We start from the raw sequence: 22,419 nt of genomic DNA, 5'->3' as shown, positions 1-22,419 counted from the left end.
TGCAAATGGTTTTGCAGGAACCTTGGAAGTTCCGGTGTCTCAAAGCCAAAACCAATTCCCCCTCCTCCTTTTTACACCTTTCTTTCGGGCATCCATGATCTCCTACATTCCCAACTGACCTTATCGCCGGTGGTTTCCAGGTCCCTAGAAGGTGGTGCTAGACTTGGATGAGGTGGGGTGGGGTCGGGGAGAGTTGGGTGGGATGGGGAGAGGCGGGGTGGGGTCGGGGAGAGTAGGGTGGGGTGGGGAGAGGTGGGGTGGGGTCGGGGAGAGTAGGGTGGGGTGGGGAGATGTGGGGAGTTAGCGGAGGAAGCGAGTTTAGAATCAGCTGAACACACTGAGTATCTAAATCTCAGAAAAACTTGAAGAGAGTTGATAAAGACTAGTGAAAAATGAATTTACATGTTCTCCAAACACACGGGATAATTTCCATCACCTCTTCCCAAGCTGCAACAAATTGAGAGGAACCTGAGTCACAGTCTCCAACCTGCTCCTGTCCGAAGTCTTAGGGGCTCAAGGACTCGCCTGCCCACCCTCCCTCGCTCTGGGCCATGGCACTCACTCCTCGCTCCCCCAGGCAAGCAGAGACTCCTGGCACACCTACTCCACCCATGCCTATCTTGCCAGGCAGAAATCACATCATTTCACACTTTTGCTTGAGAAAATCATCACTAATACGCTACACGGTTTAAACATTTTTTTGTGTGTGCTTTTAAAAACACACAAAAGGGGGCCTTCTGGGTGGCTGAGTGGTTAAGTTTTCGCACTCTGCTTTGGTGGCCCAGGGTTCATGGGTTCAGATCCTGGGCGTGGACCTAGCACTGCTCATCAAGCCATGCTGTGGCAGTGTCCCACATAGAAGAACTAGAATGATTTGCAACTAGGATACACAACTATATACTGGGGCTTTGGGAAGGCGGGGGGGGGGGGAAAGAGGAAGATTGGCAACAGATGTTAGCTTGGGGCCGGTCTTCCTCACAAAACACACACATACACAGACACAAGTAGTGGACCCACAATGGGCATGTGTTCTGAACAACTTCAGAGTGGCTCTGAGAAGAGCTGATAGCGCACAGGTTGAGAGAGAAGCCCTTGCCTAAGAGGATGGCTCTGGAGTTGGTTCTGCCACTAGCTGTGTGACACGAACCTCAGTGCCTTCACCCCAGAAATGGCACTATTTACTTTACAGGGTTGTTAGAAGGACTGAAGAGCTAAGTGCTCAGTAAAGGTTAGCCCCAGTTAATTTCAACCAGAGAACGGCATCCGTTTACCGATGCTATGGATTCTACATGCCCATCCCTCCAGGATGTGACACTTGGTGACAGGAAGTTCAGAGATGAGTGTTAATGAAAAATGCCTTCTCTTGATTGCATTATGGGTTCCCAGAGCCTTGGGCCACCACCTCCACATCCGGGGTCATCACAGAGCCAAGAGTTGCCACAGGAGTGACTGGAGGAGCTATCTGGTCCTGCCTCCCACCCTCATCTGCAGTCTGCTACGTTTTGGGTCAGGGAAACAAGCAGGGGCTATGCAGGAACAAAAATGAGCACATCAGCCTGGTGGGGAGCCAATGCCCCAATTTAAAGAAGATGTCCTTGTCAGATGGAGGGCTCAGCATGGTCAGGGGCTCTGTTGTCAAGAAATGCAGATTTTTACGTGAAATCTCTTAATGTTTTAGTGTTGGCAACTATTTCAAATGTAGGGGGAGAATAACACTCCACAGGCCAGGCAAAATGTGTCTGTGAGTCATATCCAGCCACAGGCTGCTTGAAAGTGACCTGTTTAGAAGCTTAACGAATAGAGCAGCCAGTTTGGAAAGATCCCGTCTGCCCTCAGCAGACGGCAACATGACTTCTCTGGGTGCAAGTTTCCTGGGGCTGCTCCAGGATCATCTCATGCCCAGTTAATTCCTAAGGCTCCAAATTTGTCCTGCAGGCTTATTGCTTGCCTCACTCAGCTGGCTCTAGGGAGTTTTATAGTGGTGGGCTGGTGCAGCACCACCTCACTAGCCAATTAAAACCTCTTAAGTGAACAGCAGGTCCAGATGCAACATCATGAGAACGATCAACGCTCTGCCCATACCAATTGGCTTCGCCCCCTAAATGGCTTCCTCTTGGGGAGCAAATTCTCCTTTTCTGATCTGCTGGGCCAGCGACCTGGTGTTATCGGGCAGCTGGGAGAGTCTTTACCTTTGCGGCCAGTCTATGCCAAGGAGGATGGCTGTAATTAGCATCAACTTTTCGGCGGGTGCCCTTTTTGTATTCATCTTTTCAGGGGGAGATGGGTAGGTGAATCTTTAAGGGCCTGATAGAATAAAGCTCAGGTTTATCTCTGCTTACCACTGGGGATTTAGATATAGGACTAATTCCGTATTCAATCACTTAAAAATGTGAATTCAGATGGTGCTGAATTGGCTTTTACACAGGTTCCAGAGGATAAGCCTCCCTGTTTGGTTCGGCAGTAGAAGATTTGTGCGGCATTTCACAAACACTGAAGACCTGCTCTGAGCGGAGAACCAGGCTTTGGTCCCAGGAAGTCTCAGGCTGGTCCCTGTTATGTAGATGGTTATCTGCTTTGAAGACAAATACGCTTGAAAAATTATGTGACCGTACAAGGCAGTTTACAATTGATTGTGGATGACAGATCCAACTAGAAGAGTCTGAGGATTTCAGGAAAGAGATCTCTGAGCGGAATAGGCTGGGCAGAGTTCCATGGAGAACTTCAGCTGACTGTGTAGAGAGATAAGAGCATTCTAGATGGGAGAAATAGCTTAAGGACAAGAGCAGGTAGAGGAATGGGGGAGGTATTTTTGAAGGATAGCAAAGAGAGGCCTGGATGGAACGAGAAATTTACACAAAAGAACTTGCAACCCTGCCTGCTGTATAGCAAGTGCCGGATAAGTCCCAGCTGCTGAGAAGGATGCGAGGGGGACGCTGGAAGGCCTTGAGTAACCAAGTAAGGAGTCTGGCTCTTACCCTGCAGCTGATGGAGAATTATTGAAGATGTCTGAGCTAGGTACTAAGAGGCGACAAGTATTGTTTGAGGGCAGCTGAGGCGGTGGTATTTTGGTGTAAGGACTAGGAATGGGTGTAGGAGACCTCTTAGAAGGCAGATAAACCACAACAAAGAGCCTAGAAGGGGAAGCGATGAGAATTGTTGGCGCTGCCTCCAGGAAGTGGAGGTGAGGGCAGGCAGTGCCAATTACCTTGGGCACAAGTAAGGGTAGAGGTGAAGACATAACCCAGAGAAAGAGACTTCTACAGTTTGGAAGGTTGAAAGGGCCAAAGGCTTGGAAGGTTGAGGTAAGTGAAGCTGACAGTTCCACCTTTCCATCCAAAGATTTCACCTTTCCATTAATTTTCGAATCCAAACTCAGGAAATGCTCAAACACCTGCACCAACAGGAGTCTGCCATTCAGTCTCTCTTGTCATCACTTGATGGCACTTGGTGCTTGAAGCCGTGGGACAACCTGCCAGTAACCAGGTGCTGCTCTGCTCTGCTCCGCTGGTCTCCTAGAGAGCGACTGGGTGGAGGAGGGGAGAAGGACTATTCTCGCTCCACAGGCCGCCTCCTCACCCTCTGACCTCACGCTTCAGTGCTCTTCAGTGGCATCCAGCCCACAGCTTCCAGCGAAGCAAAGCGGAATAGGGGATGGCAGCCAAGCTACCAAGTCTCCCCCAGTCCCTCCAGGCTTCCTCCCGTCGGCCTCCCCTGGGCTGACCACAGTCCAAACCTCTTACAGCTAATGAAAGTGAATGTAAACTGCCTCCGAAGGGCAGCAGCCTGTGTCCCCCGCCGACTAAACAGGGCTTTCTCCTCAAGGCGGCCTAGTCTGCAATAGCAGTTAATACATAATGCAAAGTGGAAAGTGTGTGCCTTCACTACAGCAAGGCAGCTACTACCAGACAAAGTTATCCTTTCATACCTCTCCCTCTTACTGACAAGTACTCTGTAATCAGCAGCATTTCTAGGTGCCATGTTTGAAGAAGCAGGTGTGAGGACTTTTCTGTGCTGTAGTTACAATGGGGAGATTTTAATTCCAGTCTCTCTCTCTCTCTTTGGATGGAAGAGTCGTTTTCATTTCAAATTAAGGGGCTCTGCTCTGCTGGCAGCAAGCAGTCAGCCCCTGTGCAGGGCCAGGTTCTTTTATGCTGGCTTGAAGGTCAGGATTAGGAGGGCACACCAGAACGATACCGAAAATCAAACCAGACCTGCAGATGCTTTTCTCGGAATCCTGAAAGGGAAAACCTCTTCCCGGCCATCTTTCCTTTCTCTCCCTTCCCTAGGTGAATGCAGAAAAAAATCCAGAAGGTGATTTTCAAACATTATCTACCTTCTTGGTGAAATATTGTGCAGCTACTAAAAATTACGTTCATGAAGAGAATGTAGGAATATGCAAAAATGCTTATAATGCAATGCTAAGTAAAAAAGGTAGGATACAAAATTGTCACATATGAATGACTACATTTATGTTGTTGTTTTCTGTTAAATCCTATGAATTAAAAGGCAGGAGAGAAGTTCACCCAGATATTAAGATCAGGTTTGTTTGGGTGGTAGAACAATGGATTTTTTTTCTCTTTGCCTTTTTCTCTATAGCCTCCAAATTTTCTATTAATAGGTATAATAATTTTGTTATAAAAAGGTATTTTGAAATGATATGAATTGTGAGTTCACATAATTTCCTTCTAAGCTGGGGCTGCGTGGGGCACAGCCTTGATCGCATCTGCGTTCATGTGAGAAAGGTTTGGCCACCTCAACCCACAGAGAAAGCGGGGAAGTTGGGAGGGCCAGGATACAGGAGGAGTGATTTGCTTTATTTAAGTCCCTCCCACTGTTCCTTTGAGAGAATTTAGCAGGGAAGGGGGGCTATGTAGAGCTGGGCTGCTCATCCAGCACCTTCCAGTGAATCATAAAAAGACTCCTTCCTCCTGGCAACACAGCCCCAAGCAGGGCGCATGCTTTGCCTGGCACACCCCAGCTGGCGTCAGCCCCCACTCACCCCCTCATTCACACTCACAGTGATCCTGGGTAAGGGAGGGAGGCACCTGGAAATATGGGCTCTAGGAGTAACCTGAAAGGATGCTTTTCTTGAACAAAGTATTTCCAAGAATGATGATGTCAACAGCATTGCACTACTGCCTGAGGAGCCCCAGGGAGAGGTTCTCTCCTCTGCACAGAGGTCCTCCCTGCGCAGGTCCATGCCCACACGTGCTCATAACTCACTGCACACAAAATGGACACAAACTTGCTCCTTACGCAAGTGCACGCACACTTTCCCAGCCCTTAGCGGAACACAATCCCAGTCCACAGTCCCAGTCACCAGATCAGCAGGAGGGGAACAAATCGCTTAAGGTAAACTTGTTCCAAGTTCATTTGGCTGTTGTTATAATAGCATCAACCACAGTTCTTAAGTGTGCTGGCACTTTTGCCTTATGTCCTCTTTCTTGATTAAAGACATCATTAGTCACTGTCACAGAGGAGGTCCAAAGCTGGATCCCTCATAAAAGCAATTAGAGGAGAGCTGAGGGTAGGAGCAGTTCCCATCAGCTCCTTCGTGGGGAGGGATCCCCCCCAAAGTATGTCCTACTATTTTATTGGTTAGGACACCCCCGTAACACACACACACACACACACACACACATCGACACAATCTTCTTTTCTCACCAGATAAGCTAATGCAGTGGTTCTCACGTCTGGCTGCTGCACATTAGACTTTGAAAACCTGGGGAGCTTTTTAAAGAACACTAATGCCTGGACCCTATCCCAGATCAATTTAGTCAGAATCACTGCAGGGGAGCCCCAGGCCTGAATTTTTTTTTAATTCCCTAGATGATTCCATTATGCATTCAGGGTCGAGGACACATCCTGAAGATTCTCCTCAGCTGAGATTCGCAAGTGCATTTCTGGCACTGGGAGGACGGCAGAGAGCCAGCCAACGCCGGAGTATGCTCCAGAGCTCCGAGCGTCTATCCATCGTCCTCTAGCACCTCGTCTGCCACACCTTAGAAACTTAACGATGAACCAAAGAGCTATCAAACTGGAAGGAAAAAGGAAAAGGAGAATGGATGCTGATTTGAACTGGACCACAGGAGGGAGAGCCAGGGAGAAACACAGAGGAGGACGGGACCAGATGGGCAGGTTGGTCCCCACATCTCTGCAACGTACCTGGAATTGGATGGGTAGAATCTTTTCATTGGCAAAGGTGCTGTCTGCTTTTTCCAGGAGAAATGGGGGAAACCAGCCAGCCCTTGTCAGTGAGAGGACAGAGCTGCCAAAACCCACTAGGATTAGCTATCATTTTCTAAACGACAGAACCTCTGCACTTGGGGGGCCTTTCCCACCCAAAGGATGGGTTAGGGTGGTGAGTCTAACTGTTCTCTTTGGAGGCATGGAGACCCCATGACTATGTCTCTCACGTGGTCATGGCCTTGGCCACGGAGCAATACCCACAAGGCTGATGCTGGAGGTTTGCAGTCTCTGAACAACACCGACACTCAGTGTCTCTGGGAGCAGGGGACTCAGCCCACGCCCAGCTCTTTGAAGCATCGGCACTACCATCTTTTAGTAAAGACAGCCCAACTTTAGGATGGCCCTTCCCTCGGGTTAATACGGTCACCATAGGTTTTGAAGTTTCCAAAGTGGTGTGTGGACTAATAGAGGGGTGTGTATGTGGGGGGCTTGTTCAAGTTCTGGAGACCCTGGAAGTGCAGAGCAGGCGGCTTTGTTCTCCGCTGCGCCAGGCTGCCTGTGCATGTGACAACTAGGGCTGCATGTCAGAAAAGCCCCACCCAGGCACTGTTCTGAGCTCTTAAGGCAGTGGAGATTAAATCTTACATCATTTAATAAGCCACTTAAAGGCCCAGCAGCTTCTCCTAGTTCCCCAGCAGAGAGGGTGACTGCCCTCCCCTGCCATCAGCAGCCCTCACCCTCAGCCGCGCTGCATCTCTGTGAAGGAGTTGGGTGCTGGCTGACGGGTTCATACTAGGAACTACCAGTGAATAAAGGAAGATGTTCCTCTGCTCGAGTGCACTCACGTCTCCCCCCTTTTCTCTTTCTCTTCTCATTTGCGAGAATTTACCTCTCTGGACCTTATTTTTCCGTTCTGCAAAAGATGGCCATTAATTCCAGTCTCATTTTTTCCTCTCAAGGAATGGCATGGAATAGAGCTATGAACGTATATATGTAAGATCAGTTTAAAGTGATCCATTGTTATCATTCTGCAAATGAAATCTGAGAACTAAAACCCTGCTTCCAGGAGATAAAAGGGTAAAACAAACCAAAAACAACAAGCCTTCAAAGGGGCATTTCTGGGCTCTGATTGGAGCTCATGGGAAGACTTGTTAGTTTCTGCGTTGTACAAACACACACACACACACACACACACACACACACACAAGCTGGCTCTCTGCCTCCTCTGCTCCCAGGGAGGCAGTCTTAGGTGTCTGCTACTGTAGCCACTGCCAGAAAGAAGAACGGCCTTTCCATAAGCCATTTACGAAAGCAGTCCAAATACGGGAGCCAGTGGGCTGGGGAGCTTCAGCGAATCTCGTCTTCAGCTGCTGTGTGAACTACAAGGTCAAACACAAGCCATATAACAAGCTGTGGTGGTTGAGATTGGGTTTTGACATACAAGGACACTATTTAAATGGAATCAGGGCTGAAGTTTAACTTGATGTAGGTGGTCCATTTAAGCAAGAAGGGAACCACTTTCTTTCATTCTTGTTTTTGCTGAGGAAGATTTGCCCTGAACTAACAACCATTGCCAATCTTTTTTGTGTGTGTGAGCCGCCACCACAGTGTGGCCACTGACAGACGCATGGTGTAGGTCCACACCCAGGAACCAAACCCAGGCTGCCAAAGCAGAGCATGCCGAACTTAACCACTAGGCCACTGGGGCTGGTCTGGGAACCACTTTCTTGTCCTCACTTACATTAAGAACAGTTGTTTACCATTTGGAAATATAGCATCTATTGCATAGCAGCAAAGCATAGTGGTTAAAAGCCCAGCCTTGGGAGCCAGGCTGCCTGGGTCCAAATACTGGTTTGGCTACTTCTCACTAGCTATGGAATCTGGGGCAAGTAATTAGCCTCTTGTGTGCCTCAGTTTTCCCATCTGTAAAACAGGGGTACCTACCTCACAGGCCCAGTGCGAAGACTTGGTGGACTAGTGTAAGTCCAGTGCACAGAAAATAATAAACTCTTTATAGTGTTAACTGATCGTTGCGTCCAGCGATTTAGAGCTACAGAGATCATGCATCCCAGGTTTTACAGGATGAACCTGATACTCTGAGGGCCATCAGCCCCTATGTCTTGAGTCTGGTTTGGAAACTGTCGTCACTATCCTGGGGACATTCCACACCCAGACAAAAGCTCCTTAAGGCTCAAGACAGAGTCTCAGAGTCAGAGCTGAGTCTGGTAAAGCTCAGGACTTCTCTCCAGGATGAGTACTTGTAAGCCACTAACTTGTACTTGTAGCTGGGCTACGGCTGCTGGCGAGTGTCCTTGCAAAGTGTGTTCTTGTGCCCCTATTGGTGGTTTTGGTTCACAGAAAACTCCAGTCTCTGAAGCTGTCCTAGTCCTTAATTACTCAGAAGGAGTGTCAACACTTTGCTGTGTAGACTGAACCTGTATTTCACGGGGATTAAAGCAACGTCAGCTGAGGATGGGGAATTGCGGATGAGCACAAACTTTCTGGTGGACATTTTGGTACTAACATCTAAAATGTTCATACCTTTCTGATCCAGTGTTCTAACCTCTTAGGACTTATCCTATAAAACCCTTCAGTATGCAAGGAGTTATGCTGAGATTTGCTGAAGAGTCGTTGGAAAGTAGAAACAATTCAGCTGACTCTCGAGACCAATGCTTAAACCAGCTGTAGCTCATCTCCACAGTGGAAGACGTGCCGCCGTCGCAAAGGAGGGGATCTGGACGCACTGACAGGAGAGTGTCTCCAAGGTATAGGACGAGGAAAAAATACATGGGACACTATTTATGATAATAATTCTATTTTTGTTTCTGAAAGCAGTAATGTATGTTAGTGTTCACTTGGGAAGAGGGTGAAAGGACAAGAAAGATCTGGAGGGATCTACAGTTTGTCAGTGGTAAAGTTGGGGTAGGAGTGGAGGTGTGATCGTGGAAATTTGTCTTTCTCTGTTACACCATATACAATAAATTTGTTATAATTCATATAACATGTAATCATAAAGCACACACACACGCACACACCCCCCGAAGCAGCCAGGGCATCTGCGCTGAGGGCTCTCACTCTTAGCGAGGGCAGAGGGCCGGCACAGGGTTGTCGGTAGGCAGCCCTCAGCACGTGTCAGTGGAGATCAAACCACATCTTCATGGGACGCACATGCTGCGGCTCATGTGTATACATGAGCTCCTGACTTTGCTTTCCAAACTGTGCTCTAGTTGAAAGGTTTCTGCTTCTGTACTCCCTTTGCAGGGGAAAGGCTCCATAGTATGCAACAAATGTTCAGAATAGTCTGGCTGGGACCCAGGAGACTTGGGGCCAAATCCCACCCAAGAGGGATAACAATAGCTTGCCTCCTTGTTCCATGACATTGTTGTGAGAATCAGACAAGTTTATGGATGAAAAACGACTTTCCAAACTAAAGGAACAGAGCACTGGGTCTTGCTATTCCATGCCCCAAAGGGACATCAGAGGGTCCTCTGGGGGAGGGGGCAATGCCCGAGCCCTCCTGGTAGCATGGACCTACTGAGTCAGCATGAAGAACTGTGGGGAGGGACAATGGGATGACTTGCCAGATGATAGTGGCGCAGCCCCTTCCAGGGCTGAGGGGGAGGGTCTGCCTTCCCTCTTCACTTGCCAGCCTGCGAGGGGTGTGCTGAGCAGAGCCCTGAGCCCACCAGCAGGGGAGACGCAGCAGCCAGGATTCTCAGACAAATTCCCAGCCCTCAGGCAGCAGCGACTCCGTTCCAAGCAGAGCGGTGCATGGCAGAGGAGCCGGCTCTGCAGTGAGGCTGCTACATGTGACTGCAGAGTGTCTGTAGATGCAGAACTTGCCGGAGGACACAGCCAGGCCCTCAGAGGTCATGCCTGCAGCCGTCCAGGGGGAAGGGGAAGACCCTCCAAGGTCAGGGAATAGCGGCTACCTCTCACAGCCCACCCTGGGACTCAGACCCCGTTTTTGACTCTCTCTCTTGCCATTGAAATTCCAGCTGAGATTTTGGAATTCCATGCAGAAGGACTGCAGAAACCAGTCTGGTTTTGTACAGGTCAGATGAATCATCCTCTAACTGATTCCTACCAATTGATCAACTTTCAGATGTCCTAGCCATCCCTCCACCGCAGCAAACGGCTGGCAGAGTCACAGGCAGGTGGCAGGCGACGCTCCATTCACTCCCCCTCTCACAGACAAAGGGATGGAGCTGCGGGGTGGACTGAGGGCAGAGCAACACATTTGCCTTCCTGTTTCTTCTCGGGCCAATGAGGAGAAACCGCTGCTGCCAGAGAAGGGGGAGGGTGGTGAAAAGAGATGACATTCACCGCTTCATTTCGATTGAGAAAAAAACAAAGTGGCTGGGATTGCACTCCTTTTGGTTGTATGTATTTCCCATTTTACAGCATTTATCATCTTGGCCTCAAAGCACTTCTCAAAAACAAGCTGCAGGGCTTCAGGTAGAAATAGGTCTGTGGCTGCGCTCCTTGCTCAGAGTGGTCCACAAGGCTCGATGTGATCCAGAGCATCACCTCCCTCCCATAAGCCCCTCCACTTCCCTCTTGCTCACCCTGCTCCAGACACTCTGGCCTTCCAGCTCTTCCTCAAACCTGCCAGACACACTCTCACCTCTGGGCCTTTGCACCTGCCATTCTCTCTGCCTGGAATGTTCTTCCCCTGAGTATCTTCATGGTCGCTCCTTCACCTTTTTCTGATCTTTACTCAAATATCAACTTCTTACTGAGGCCTTCCCTGACAACCTATCTAAATCTACAGCTCCCACCCATATGCTCCTCATCCCCCTTCCTTTTCCTTTTTTTTGAGGAAGATTAGCCCTGAGCTAACATCTGCTGCCAATCCTCCTCTTTTTGCTGAGGAAGACTGGCCCTGAGCTAACATCTGTGCCCATTTTCCTCTCCTTTATACATGGGATGCCTACCACAGCGTGGCATGCCAAGCGGTGCCATGTCTGCACCCAGGATGCAAACTGGGGAACCCCAGGCCACCAAGGCGGAATGTGCGCACTTAACTGCTGGGCCACGGGGCTGGCCCCTTTATTTTTCTTGATAGTATTTATCACCATTTGACATTCTATTTTCTAATTTATCTTACTTATTGTCTGTCTCCTTCCCCTAGAACATAACCCTCCCCCGAGGGTAAGGGCTTTGTCTGTTTGGTTCACTGCTGTGTTCTCAGAGCCTGGGGCAGCATCGAGCACACAGTCGGTGCTCAATAAATTGCTGTCTGTGATTTGCTTGCCTACTTTCCAGTCCCTGGTCCCTTGGCCGTTATACATGGATGGGTGGGCAGAGCCACAGGAAAGCAGAGAAATGGAAAAGAGAGGTGAAGAAAGGAGAAGAATATTAGGAAATACGGAAAAGTATGTGTGTGGAGAGATGATAAGGAGCAAAGTGAAAGTTAAGAGATTGCTGACTAAATAACAGAGGACTTGTAGAGGGACAAGTCTGTGCCAAGGAGGAAGAACAACACAGCCGAGAGGGAAACTCTCCAGAACGTCCAGGAAACCTAACCTGAAGCAGCGGTCGAGGCTTGGGCAGCAGGCCTGGGGTTTGGCTGCAGCCACAGCTCTGGGGCCCCTGCAAGTCTCTTGCTGCAGTGCCATCCTCTGTGGGCCAGGGAGCTGTGGACAGTGGGCCTGGAAAGGGGAGGAAGAAACCAGGAAGGGAAAGAAAGGAGAGATGGAGGGACGGGGTCAAGAAAAAGACCACGTGAGCGATCCAGGGAGTCTGGGTGACAGCCTGCTAGACAATGGAGGGGACTGAGGGTGAGAGGCCAGGAGCACTTTGACGGGAGAGGTGGAGGGAGGGGAGCGAAGGGGCAGCAGGGAGAAGGTGGCCTGGGAGGGAAGAGCTGGGCAGAGGTGGGAGGCAGGCGTCAGTGTGTTGCTATTACATGGATCCAGACACGCCCCACAGGCCCAGTGCAGGAAAGTGTCACTATTGCTCCTGCCATCTGCCCCTGGAGTTCTGTGCCTTTTTTCTTTTTTAGTTTTGTGGGGGGTTTTTTGAGGGGGGAGATTGTTCCTGAGCTAACATCTGTGCCAATCTTCCTCTATTTTGTATGTGAGATGCCACCACAGCATGGCTTGATGAGCAGGTGTGTAGGTCCATGCCCGGGATCTGAACCCTTGAATCCTGGGCTGCTGAAGTGGAGAACGTGAACTTAACCACTATGCCACCGGGCCAGCCCCTAGTTTTGTGTTTTTATTATCCTAAAGTTCTCAGTTCTCATGCTTTCCCAAGGATGGAGATATATATGAAGATAGTGTATATATATGATATACATATATACATAAACATTTGGGAGAATTATTTAATAACTTGGAAATGTTTTGGTCATGTATAGGAGGGTTACATTACAGTATCTTCCCCTTGAATTTGGTACCAAGGTCAGAAAAAGTCACTCTTTGAAATTGAATCCATCAAAATCAATAAAGAACAGATGCTTTCAGCTACTTGTCAAGTACAGTCAGCCCTCCACATCCAAGGGTTCTGATATGGAGGGCTGACTCTTTTGGTATCCCCGGGGGTCCTGGAACAAATCCCCCGTGGACAGCGAGGCATGACTGTAATTCAAATTAAGTAGGCAGTTTATAAACGGAGACACAGGGACTAGGATGCTGCATAAGGCACTCCCCAGGAGACCAGGTTTTCAGATTAGAGAGTTTCTCAGTCTAATCAAGGTGATCAATTAGGATATGTCCTCAGAATGGGAATGCATTAAATGCAAAGTGGGTTGTAAGTTAAATCATCTAACATATTCAATCTGATTATGTGAGGAGGGTTGTACGGCGTCTAGTTAAAAGAAGACCAACAAACAAGAATTTCTGTATATCCAGGTGGTCCCAAGGAGGGTCTTCTCTGATTTGAAAGCCCTAATCTTGATTTTCTAAACAGCCTTGATTTGGAGAATGGAAATTAATCCAGCCGCCCTAGCTGAATGGAAATATTCCTTAAAAACATCTGCCTGCCTTTGTTCTAATTCTTTGCTAAGCCAACTTGTGATCCACACTGTCTGTAAGCTGGCCTCTTTAGAGGCGTGCCCACCACAAAGGTTCTAAGCTAAGAACTGGGTCTGTGATCTGGCCAGAGGGAAGCAGCCTGCTGTTAACTGGCAAACGGGCATGCTCAGATACAGATCCTCAGTCAGCTGAGTTTTTGGAAATTGTGTTTTGGTTCCCCTGGGCCTGGTCACCCCAGAGAATGGGGATAAAATCTTGTAAGAAATTCTACACGCAGCCCTGCAAAGCTGAGGACTTGACCAAGGAGCTCTGGGTTAGCCTCGTCAAGGTGCTGACAACAGGGAGGGCTTGTCTGAAGCAGCCAGCCAGTTTCTCCTTTTTGTCTTCTCTTTTAGCTGCAATCAAAATGCAGTGGCCAAAACATACAAATAAATAAAGAGGAGTCCACAGTGCCACATCTGAAATGATTTCAATAAACCTGGTATCAGGTCACCAATACACAACGCGCTGTGCAGCACGCATTTACATGGCACTAATCCATGGTCTAAGCGTTCATCTTTCCAAAGGCGCAGAGGACTGGACGCAGGACATAAACTCTCTCACCCGAGATGTGTGTGGCTCTCTTCTCCTATAATCAGGGGACCTCTATGCAAACAGCGGCAGGGGGAGCGAAGGAAAATGGCCCGAGAGGACAAACACAGAGCTTACCCTTCTCTGGAAGATTCAACCAGCTTGATTCTCTTTCTAGAGATCAAGTTCTCCTCAAACCATAGCTTTCCATCTCAATAGGAGAGGACCAGATTCAGACCTGTGATTCTTTCCAGCCAAGATCATTTTATTCAATTTTGCATGTTTTGATAACGGTTTCCTTCCCCTCCCTACCTCCAACTGCATCTCCATACTCCAAAATGCCTCTTGAGCAGCCTGGGATGACTAGCTCCGGCAGCTCTCATTATCACAAGGACGACAATCTCACCAGGAAAGAATATCAACATATGCAACATATGGGTGGCCAACCTCTTTTACTCAAGTCGCGAGAAGAGAGTGGTCAAATAATCAAAGTCTGTGAGCTGTGTTAAAAATATATTTCCATCAGGTAGACATCCTTTTCTAAATGCTACAGGACAGTGAAAAATGTGCAGATTAATGAGATTTGTAGTCTTTTTTAACGTCACACACTTTGAGCTGGATGCAGGATGGCTAAACAGATGCTTTAGGAAGGTCAGCCTGAAGACATAAATGACCAGAGACATACAGCCACCTCCAGGGTCAGCCATACTGCCAGCACCAAAGAGGCAGTGGGGCCATCTGCTGGAAGCCTTGGGCACTGCTCTGGCTGCTTGGTCCCTCTCTGCCTCCTTGATGTCCTTTGAGCCAGGTCTATGGCAGGACCACGATCTTTTTCTCCAGCTTCTGTGGTGGGAACAGGAAGTTTCTCATTATCTCATCCAGCTCTTCCAGGGCCAGTTGGGCATGGAGTTTGGCCACGTCATCGGGCTCCAAATGTACTACATGTTTCAGCAGGTGGTAGAGATCCTTGAGGACGTCCCTCAGAACCTGCACAAGAGAGAAAGAGTCAGGACCAGCTGCCTGCTGTGCCAACATTTCTCAGAGCGACCTAAGTGCCTTCTCCTGTCTGAGGAGTCCTGTGAGAGGACCCACAGGCTCCCTTAAGAAGATAACACATGGCCCTCTCAGGCTGGACATGGAGGGAGGGGAAGCTGTAATGACATAGATTTCCCTTTGGGTTTCTCACACCCTTGACCCCTCACTTCACTGGCCTTTGGGGCTGCTCCTCCCCTTTAGCCCCAGGCCCGAGTATAGATCTCAGACCTCCTTCTGCAGTCCCAAAGCATGGCACAGACCTCGGAACCACAGACAGGCAACACTGCCCAGATACGGTTGTTTCTAGAGCACGATTACCAGCATTTTCCCCTCTAGCTCCCACAGAGCCTTCTGCTGACACTCACAGAGCAGGCATCTACCGTATGAAATCCAGCAGAATATTTCTTCAGCAATCATGCCTTTCCTTGCTACTGCTTTAAAATTTTTCCACCACAGTTCCATTTCCAGGCCCTTCCCCAAGTCACTATAACTTTTTTTTTCCAAGTGCAGCACTGCATTGGGAAAAAAGAAAGCCTCCACAGCCACAGCCACACTCGTTTGTTATGTCCAGTGCTCTGATCTTCGCGTCTGATATGGAAGGGGGCACTGCCAAAGCACCTACTCCTGGGAGCTCCTAATTTCCTCCCAAATCCTCCTAGCTTGGGAGCTAGAACTTCTAGCAAGAAAAAGATTTCAAAAGAACAGGGAAACTCAACGTAAGGGGCCTCAGGGGTCATCTAGTCAAAGCAGGGACTGAAGACACTAGGGCACGGGGGGTTACATGACTTGTCTCTGGCTGCTCGTGAAGTAACTTCTAATCCAGGGCTCTTTGTCTCAAAAGCGACTATTTTTTGGATCAGGTACTGTACTAGGTATATCCCGTATACTATCTAATCTTTATGCCACTTATAGAAAGGAAGGTTAGTAGCCCCATTTTACAGATGAGGAAACAGAGGATTAGAGGGTTAAGTAACCTTCCAAAGTTACTCAGTTAAAAAAAATGATGGCACCAGATTTTAAACATCCACAGCCTGTGTTCTTATTTATTTTTATTGAAAAGGTAATACAGTACCAAAAAGTACATATTAAAAAATAAATCTCTCTTCTACTCCAGACTCCTAGTTTCCCTTTTCAGAGGATATCATTCTTAATTGTGAGAAATATTCCAGGTGTTTACAAGCATATATATGTACAGTCATGTGTTGCATAATGTTTCAATCAACAATGGACCGTATATATGACAGTGGTCCCAGAGATGAGTACCACGTAGCCTAAGTGTGTAGTGGGCTGTCCCATCTAGGTTTGTGTAAGTTCACTCCATCATGTTCACACAATGACGAAATCTCCCATCGTTAAGTGATGCATGACTGTACATGCCTTTTTCCCTCTCTTTTTTAAAGCACAGAATTATATCTTACACTCTTATGTACCATGATTTTTCCCCCCACTTAACATATTTTGAAGACCTTTTGTATAATTGGCACATACAGAAATAACTTTTTTTTTTTAATACCTGCATAGGATGAATGTCACACAATTTATTTACTCACTCTCCCAGTGAAAGCCATTTAAGTTGGTTCTTTTTGGTTTTTAAAGATTTTATTTTTCCTTTTTCTCCCCAAAGCCCCCCAGCACACAGTTGTATATTTTTAGATGTGGGTCCTTCTAGTTGTGGCATGTGGGATGCCACCTCAACATGGCTCGATGAGTGGTGCCATGTCCACGCCCAGGATCCAAACTGGCGAAACCCTGGGCCACCGAAGTGGAGTGTGCGAACTTAACCATTCGGCCAGGGGGCCGGCCCCTAAGTTGTTTTTTTTAATCTTTTGCTATTGCAAATATTGCTGCAATAAACATTCTGATACCTAAGTCTTTGCGACATACAAGTGTATCTGTAGGACAAATATCTAGAAAATGAATTTCTAGGCCAAAGAGTAATAATGCACACTTAAAATTTTTTTTTTTTTGTGGAAGATTAGTCCTGAGCTAACTACTGCCAATCCTCCTCTTTTTGCTGAGGAAGACTGGCCCTGAGCTAACATCCATGACCATCTTCCTCTACTTTATATGTGGGACGCCTGCCACAGCATGGCTTTGCCAAGCGGTGCCATGTCCACACCCGGGATCCGAACCGGCGAACCCTGGGCTGCCGAGAAGCAGAACATGCACACTTAACAGCTGCGCCACTGGGCCGGCCCCACACTTAAAATTTTGATAGGTAAGGCCAGAGAGGTTGCAATCATTTACATTTTTATCTACCACTATGAAAATTCTGATCTCTCCATATTCTCATCAGTGCTATATATTGGAAACCCTTTATCTTTGCTAATTCAGTAAGTAAAAAATAGTATCTTGCTGTTTTAAATTTGCATCTTTCTAATAAATATATAAATTATTTGTATTTTTTTTCTGGTACATGTAATTGAACTTTTCCTTATTGATTTGTAAGAACTCTTTGTATATGAAAAAAAAAGAGGTCCATTATCTATCATATGAGTTGTAAATATTTTTCCTTCCAGTGAAGAAATTTACATTTTTGATGAAGTTAAATTTATCAATTTTTTCCTTTATGGTTTCTGGGTTCTGTATTTTAAAAAAATAAGCCTTAGAAGAAATAGGGCCTACAATCTTAGCTACTATGTTACGCTGTGGTCTTTCTATTTATCAATTATGCTACCCACATGCTATCAAGTTGGGTTTATTTCACTATATGCAAACATCTCTGGCAATAACTGGTTCAAATAGGCTCCAAAAATTTATGTCACTACTTTGAACTTTAAGAGCTGGCTGTATATTGAAGGCTGTGCCAATGTATAATTTCAAAAAGGGAGAAAAATCAGAAAACAAGAAATAGGAGAATGTAGACAGTCATCCATTCTTTAATTTTTATGGCTTTTTATAAAAATCATATAATAAATATATATATAATAGCCTAAATACTATAAACATGGACTATCTCTGCAAAAATACATTAAAAAACTGATTGCCTCCAGAGAGGGAAACTGGGGAAGAATGGGGGAAATTATATACTCTTTTGTACCTTTTAAATATTGCATTATGAATATATCACCTATTAAAATATAAATAAGCTTTTCATTTAACTGAATTAACTACTAGACAAAGATTTTCCGAAGGCCACGTAGCAGGTACAACAGAAGTAGAACCTGCCCTTAAAAGGCTTCCAGATATGACATGTGCACACAGACAACACAGAACAGAGCACGGTAAGTGTCCTCAAGAGCACAGAGAGTGAGGAGAGTCAGAGGAAGGAGAGGTCACGTTTTAGGAACAGGAAGTGAACTGGAAATGGTGAACAGAAATGATGGGAAATGGTAACTCAGCAGGTAAGTACATGGTCTGCGCCCAAGGTCCCCTGAGCATTCTGCACAAGTACACTATGTAGCACCACACATCTTGGACTTGCTAAAGAATAAAGAGCCCTTTTGATATTCTTGATCATCTTTTGATATTCTTGATCAGCCCAGGTACTGGGGAGTGGAAGGAGGAAGGGAGGGGAAAAGGAGTACACCAAGCAAGCTCCCCAGGCCACCTGCTGGTCTCCCTCTGGCCCCTGTTCTCCAGCTGTGTGGGCCTTCTTTCTTTCCTTATCTGAGCAAAGCTCCTTCCCAGTCAAGGCCTTCGCATCTGCTGCTCCCTCAGCCTGGAGGACTATTTCATTTCCTCTTCACCTACAGCTTCTCCTCAACCTCAGCCTAAAACGCCACTTCCTCAGGAATGCCATCCCTAACCCCCCCTCGGCAAGCCTTCCTACCCTGCTTGTAGTTCTGTTTGTAGCCCCATCACAATGATAATTTAAATATTTATTGTATAATTAGAAAAATGTTTTCCTCACTAGATCACATGTACAATTGACACTGAGGCCATGTCTTGCCTTGTTCACACTGATGTAATCCCAATGCCTCATACAGTGGCTGGCACATGGCAGACACCTAAAAAGTATTTATGAATCAAAGAAGGCATGCACGCATGCTACTCTTAGCCAGTCTCTCACTTGGTAAAAACAAAAAATTCTAAGGACATCTATTGAAACAAGGCCAGACAACCAGGGCTGGCTTGATGAATGTGTGACCTGTGCAGTCATACAGGGTCCCATGATCAAGAGCGCCCCAGGCCTGGGTTTAATGATCTGCTGTTGCCGTCTTAAAATTCTTAATAATTTTATCTTTGAACTTGTGTTTTGTAAGTGAAGTCTAAGAGCATGAGTGTGAGCAGGGGACATACGCCCAGTATGCGTGTCCGCCATTCTTTGCCAGTGCATTCGTATACAGCGTTCGCCATGCCCCAGGAGCACAGAATTCTGATGGACCCACAATGTGTGGGAGTTCAGCAAGACTCAAAGCCAGCAGAAGGGGAGCATGTGTGTTATGTTTACGACTGAGCAAACAGAGGCACTGAGGGCCCAGCGACACCACAGATTCCATTCAACCCAGAACTTGCTTCAACCCAGGAAGAAGGCAATGGCTTTCTCAGGAACATGGACAAGTAAGGAACCCTATCGTATCTTTCATACGCTTCCCTGCTTCAGCCAACCATTTACACTGACATGATGACACAGAACAACCCATCGTTCTTGTTCCTTTCAGTCCTCCTGATTCATCAGTAAACTGAAGGTAAAGAGTTGGAAGAATGTGCATGTATCAAGAAGTGAAACGGGCTGGCCCCGTGGCCGAGTGGTGAAGCTCGCGCGCTCTGCCTCGGCAGCCCAGGGTTTTGCAGGTTCGGATCCTGGGTGCGGACATGGCACCGCTCATCAAGCCACGCTGAGGCAGCGTCCCACATGCCACAACTAGAAGGACCCACAACTAAAATATACAACTACGTACTGAGGGGGTTGGGGGAGAAAAAGCAGCAAAAAAAAAAAAAAAGAAGATTGGCAACAGTTGTTAGCTCAGGTGCCAATCTTTAAAAAAAAAAAAAAGAAGTGAAATAAATACAGTTGAGTTAGTTTTGTGCAGAGTTTCCACTGGCCAGCTAAGAAGGAAATACATACGCTTGTACAAGCTACAGAAGACAAACTGTGTAATTTCGGTGATCCCACAGATGAGTTCAATGCTCTTATATTTGCATTTAAAATCGGCATTGCACAATACAAAGATGAACAGTAAAATTCATGCTCATAATTTAACATTTAAAATTTTCTCTACTTAGAACAACATTAACAGCAAATAATAAATGCCATGACTAGCTGAGGCAGAGAGACTATGGAAGAAAGGAAAACACTTTATACTTTAAAGTGTTTTAAAGTAACACTTTCTTCTCATGTTTTGAACAAGGGATCCACCTTTTCATTTTGCAGTGGGCCCCACATATTATGCACCTGGCCCTGCAGACAACTCTCCGTGCTCCTTGCCCAACGTCACCACATTAAATGCCCGAATCCTCTGAGCAAACCTCATAAAGATGCTGCCCCATCTCCACTATGCAGTTGTCTCCTGGGTTTTCTGAGAGCTGCTGAGACACAACAGGAGTCAGGTCTCCTAGCCCAGGTACCTGACTCTAACTGCGGCACTAGCCCCACTGCCCTTTCGTAACCTCTCTCTCTTTCCTGGAGGCTGACAGTGTGAAAAGCAGAGATGCTTCCGGACAGAGGATGATTCCCCGTAGCTCTGCCTCATGATTACTCATTCAATAATCATTATGAAGAGCCTACTTCGTGCCCAGGCAGTGTGCTGGTGATGAAAAGATGAATAATGCAGGAACCCTGCCCGCTGGCAGCTACAGCCTAGTGGGAAGGCAGACATACACGCCAGACAGTGTGATCTCCACTCTAAGAGATAAGCGTGGGTGCTTCTGTGGAAGCAAAGGAAGCGATTTCTGCCTGTGGAGGGGGGTGAAGGGGCCTTCACTCTGACTTTATCTGTAGCCAATGGGTGGCACCAAGGAGTGCTTTAAGGAAGCTTTCGCGAGTCCCCTCACCCTCAAACCACCTCAAATAAATGCAGATTCTAAGCAAACCCGGCATGGTTGTTATGTGAATACAGCTTAAAGACAAGTCTCCTAACACTCTACCCTACGGATTATAGGCCAAAATGTCTCTTATATAGAAATTCTACAGTTCCCACTGTTTATTACAAGGTCATCTTTTTTTCTTCTTCTAGAATCATCTTTCACCTAGGCAGAAATATATTAGAGATTTTTTGCCAGGCCTCCTAACATTCAAAGTAAGGTTAGCTTTTAGTTGTTAAAAAGGCACTCTGTTCTGCTGAGGCTCTCTCTCCTTTCCTGGTGTGGGTAGGAATTTCCCCTTAGCACTGCTGTAGCCTTACAGTAACAACAGTGCTTGTGCAAACACCACTTCATACCTGAGGGTGCTGAGCTCCTTGTTATCAGTTCCCGGATCTCCTTTTTTAGGTAACTGAGTGTTAGGCAAAGGCTCCTTCTTAATTAATGGGTTTATCTTAGCAACCCACCCCCATACGGCTTCTCCCCAATCCCTCGAACGCTGGGGATCCCACACATCACAGGACTTCCTCTGGACTCCCCAAGGATCAAAGCTTCCCGCCAGCCAGGGATTGTCACCAAATCCCATGGATCAGGGGCTGAATACAAGGAGAGTTCAAAGGTAAAGTTAGTCACAGGAGCCTCTGTGGTGGGCAGGATATAGGCAATCCCACGGAGCAAACCTCTCATTAAGAGTTCAACACACCTGCTCTTCATCCCCCCACGCATCAAGGCCCAAGGACTCCAGGGAAAGGTGGAGGGGGCACAGGTGTGAGTCGGGGTGGGCCAGGGGTATCTTAAAGAAGTACCCAGATGCCTAGTCTGAAAACTCTTTGGAAAAGGGTGGGGTTCAGATGCTTTCTTAAAAGAATTCAGAGTGTGAGTGCAACACACACACACACACACACACTCTCTCTCTCTCTCTCTCCTCCCCTCCCCCTCCCTCTCCAGACCCCAGTTCCCTGGAGCACACAAAGCTGATGCTTCAGGGACAAGGGCAGTCTTTACGGTTAGATTTGGCTTAGAAAAGACCGGATGAGGCACAGCACACTGAAAAGGGAAGGTGTGAGCAAAAGGCTGCCCTGGGCACACAGGTGCACTTTCAATGGAAAAGCAGGAAAAGAGTGTGTGACTCTTTCAATGAGCTTGACTGGAACATCCCCAAAGTGACTGTTGTATCTTTGAGTTAAGATCAAAAGAGGAAATAAATGACAAACATCTTTCTTCTTTTTAATTCCTAAATTTATTTATTTATTTGATTGTAAAAGCAATATAACCACAACCCAGAATATCTGGGAAATAGATGAAGGAAAAAAAGTCTCTAGTCAAACCACCTCTCTAACACAAGCTCCATTAGTAAAGACATTTAGTAATTAGTAGATTCATTTACATTTTTAAAAAATTATTTTAATATTTTAAAAGTCATTTTCACTTCAAGGTGATTTTACAAATGGAACTCAGGTGTATGAAATTGCTATTCTTCTGTTATTATTATGTGGGATCAAGACACAATATAAAGGGTCACAAACAAGACATTTACAGAAATAAGAACTCTGGAAAGATGTGATCCAGCAGAGGATTTTCCATCTATACTTCCGTAATATTTAAGGGGAAAATGGTTTGCTAAATATAAAAGGATAAAGTTAAATGCTAGCATACATGAATTGTATTTAGAAATTCAATC

The 22,419-nt window shown here is 46.8% G+C and overlaps 1 protein-coding gene across 2 annotated transcripts in view; it reads right to left on the bottom strand.

Moving 5' to 3' along the window:
* Positions 1-13,983: 13,983 nt before the first annotated feature.
* Positions 13,984-22,419, bottom strand: part of TANGO6 (transport and golgi organization 6 homolog) — a 192,486-nt gene continuing 184,050 nt past the window's right edge. For both annotated transcript variants that reach the window (XR_011437367.1, XM_001497049.7), the window contains one exon: positions 13,984-14,726. Coding sequence is in view for 1 of the 2 variants with exons in the window: in XM_001497049.7 (XP_001497099.3) it covers positions 14,550-14,726 (177 nt within the window). In the remaining variant the exon portion in view is untranslated. The remainder of the gene's footprint in view (positions 14,727-22,419) is intronic.

Source organism: Equus caballus, chromosome 3 (genome assembly GCF_041296265.1).
Source record: "Equus caballus isolate H_3958 breed thoroughbred chromosome 3, TB-T2T, whole genome shotgun sequence".
Lineage (NCBI taxonomy): Eukaryota > Metazoa > Chordata > Mammalia > Perissodactyla > Equidae > Equus > Equus caballus.
This window is presented reverse-complemented; position numbering and strand designations above follow the sequence as displayed.